This window comes from Bos grunniens, chromosome 6, assembly GCF_055505025.1.
Source record: "Bos grunniens cultivar Pamir isolate PY7600 chromosome 6, Bosgru_T2T1.0, whole genome shotgun sequence".
Lineage (NCBI taxonomy): Eukaryota > Metazoa > Chordata > Mammalia > Artiodactyla > Bovidae > Bos > Bos grunniens.
In genome coordinates, this window is record NC_141170.1 from 107,725,001 (window position 1) to 107,727,145 (window position 2,145).

The window sequence follows — 2,145 nt, forward strand, 5'->3', positions numbered from 1 at the left end:
CTTCACCTAAACGTGGAATTTTATAAGAAGTACAATTATCATTTTAGGTGGTATTAGGGACTGAATCGTAGTCCCACCCTCCACATTCACATGTTGAAACTGTAACTCCCAATGTGACTGTATTCAGAGATAGGTTCTTTAGGGAGGTAATTCAGCTTAAATGCAGTCATAAGGATCCTAGATTGATGGTCTGGTGGTCTTATAAGAAAACAAATACCACAGTGCATTCCCCCTCTCTCTCTCCTTTTCTCTCTGTCTCTCCCTTTCGCTCCCTCCCTCCTGCAATGCACAGAAGAGAGGCCAATTGGGAACACAGCCAGAAAGTGGCTGTCTTTAAGTCAGGAAGAAACTGAATTTTCTGGCACCTCCATCATAGACTTATAACCTCAAAAACTGAGAAAATAAATGTATGTTGTTTAAACCACCCAGTCTGTAATCTCTTGTTATGGCAGTTTGCAAGCTAAAGCTGGAACTCCAGTACTTTGGCCACCTCATGTGAAGAGTTGACTCATTGGAAAAGACTCTGATGCTGGGAGGGATTGGGGGCAGGAGGAGAAGGGGATGACAGAGGATGAGATGGCTGGATGGCATCACCAACTCAATGGATGTGAGTTTGAGTGAACTCCGGGAGTTGGTGATGGACAGGGAGGCCTGGCGTGCTGCGGTTCATGGGGTCGCAAAGAGTCGGACACTACTGAGAGACTGAACTGAACTGAACTGAACTGAATACTGGTAGAAAGTCACACATCTGATTTCTATTTCAAAGTCACTCTTAAACTCACTCTAAAAATAAAAATTGAAATTGGAATAAGCCAACCTCATTGTTCATTAAAGGTATAGTGTTACTTTACATATTAGCTTTTTCCTCATTGTGGAATCAACACTATCAAATTCAATAATCTAATAACTTCCAGACTAGCAAAGAACCAGAATCATACCAGTTTTAAAATTAAACAATTGTTTCAGAACTTTTTTAGTCTATATATGTATATGGGTTGAAATGAAATCAAACTTAAGAATACTTGTCTTTTTGTGGGTCTAATGAGGAATTTTACTGCAATAAAGAAACTGTTGATGTTTGCACAGCCACTGATTGCCTTTAGCCAACTACTCTTCCATACTTATTACTTTTTTATAACTTTTCTTTCCTCAGGATTAACTTTAAATATATGGCAGCATTTGGGTATTGTGGATCAGAGTCTAGGAAAAAGTATAAATCTAGATTGATTGCTCTTGAGAGAGCAACAAAAATTCGAATGTGATTAAAAATATAATCTTATATACAACTCATCAAGGATTGCAGCTGGAATGAAAAAAATAATACCAAATAAAAGAGAACTTGAATAATCTTCGTCTAAACTGAAGAAATTACAAATGCAACTCATTAAAAAGGGAGCTCATCATTTCTACCATAGACAATACTTGTACTTGTTCCTCAACCTCATATACACATATAAGAATTTTAAAAATACATTTTATTATTTACTATTAACATATATATTTTGGAACAATGAATACAATTATTTCATTAACTTCATGAGAAAAGTAGGAGTAATATCATGTAGGGAAGACATCTTTCACCTTAAAAATAGTAGAGCTTTATTGGGTTACTATCTAAAATATGAATTACTGTCTAACTCAATGAAACTATGAACCATGCCATGTAGGGCCACCCAAGACTGATGGGTATTGGTGGAGAGGTCTGACAAAATGTGGTCCACTGGAGAAGGGAATGGCAAACCACTTCAGCATTCTTTCCTTGAGAACCCCATGAACAGTATGGAAAGGCAAAAAGATGACACTGCAAGATGAACTCCCCAGGTCGGTAGGTGCCCAATATGCTATTGGAGAAACAGCTCCAGAAAGAATGAAAACGCTAAGCCAAAGCCAAAGCAAAGCCTAGTTGTGGATGTGATTGATGATAGAAGTAAAGTCTGATGCTGTAAAGAACAATATTGCATAGGAACCTGGAATGTTATGTCCATGAATCAAGGCGAATTGGAAGTGGTCAAACAGGGGATGGCAAGAGTGAACATTGACATTTCAGGAATCAGTGAACTAAATTGACCAAAATGGGTGAATTTAATTCAGATGATCATTATATTTACTACTGTGGACAAGAATCCCTTAGAAGAAATGGATTAG

At 37.5% G+C, this 2,145-nt stretch overlaps 1 protein-coding gene across 1 annotated transcript in view; it reads right to left on the reverse strand.

Moving 5' to 3' along the window:
• Window positions 1–371, reverse strand: part of LOC147371184 (N-heparan sulfate sulfotransferase 4-like) — a 23,931-nt gene extending 23,560 nt beyond the window's left edge. Inside the window, exon 1 of the mRNA XM_086407342.1 lies at window positions 366–371. Coding sequence (XP_086263468.1) covers window positions 366–371 — 6 coding nt within the window. The remainder of the gene's footprint in view (window positions 1–365) is intronic.
• Between the last annotated feature and the right edge of the window lie 1,774 nt (window positions 372–2,145).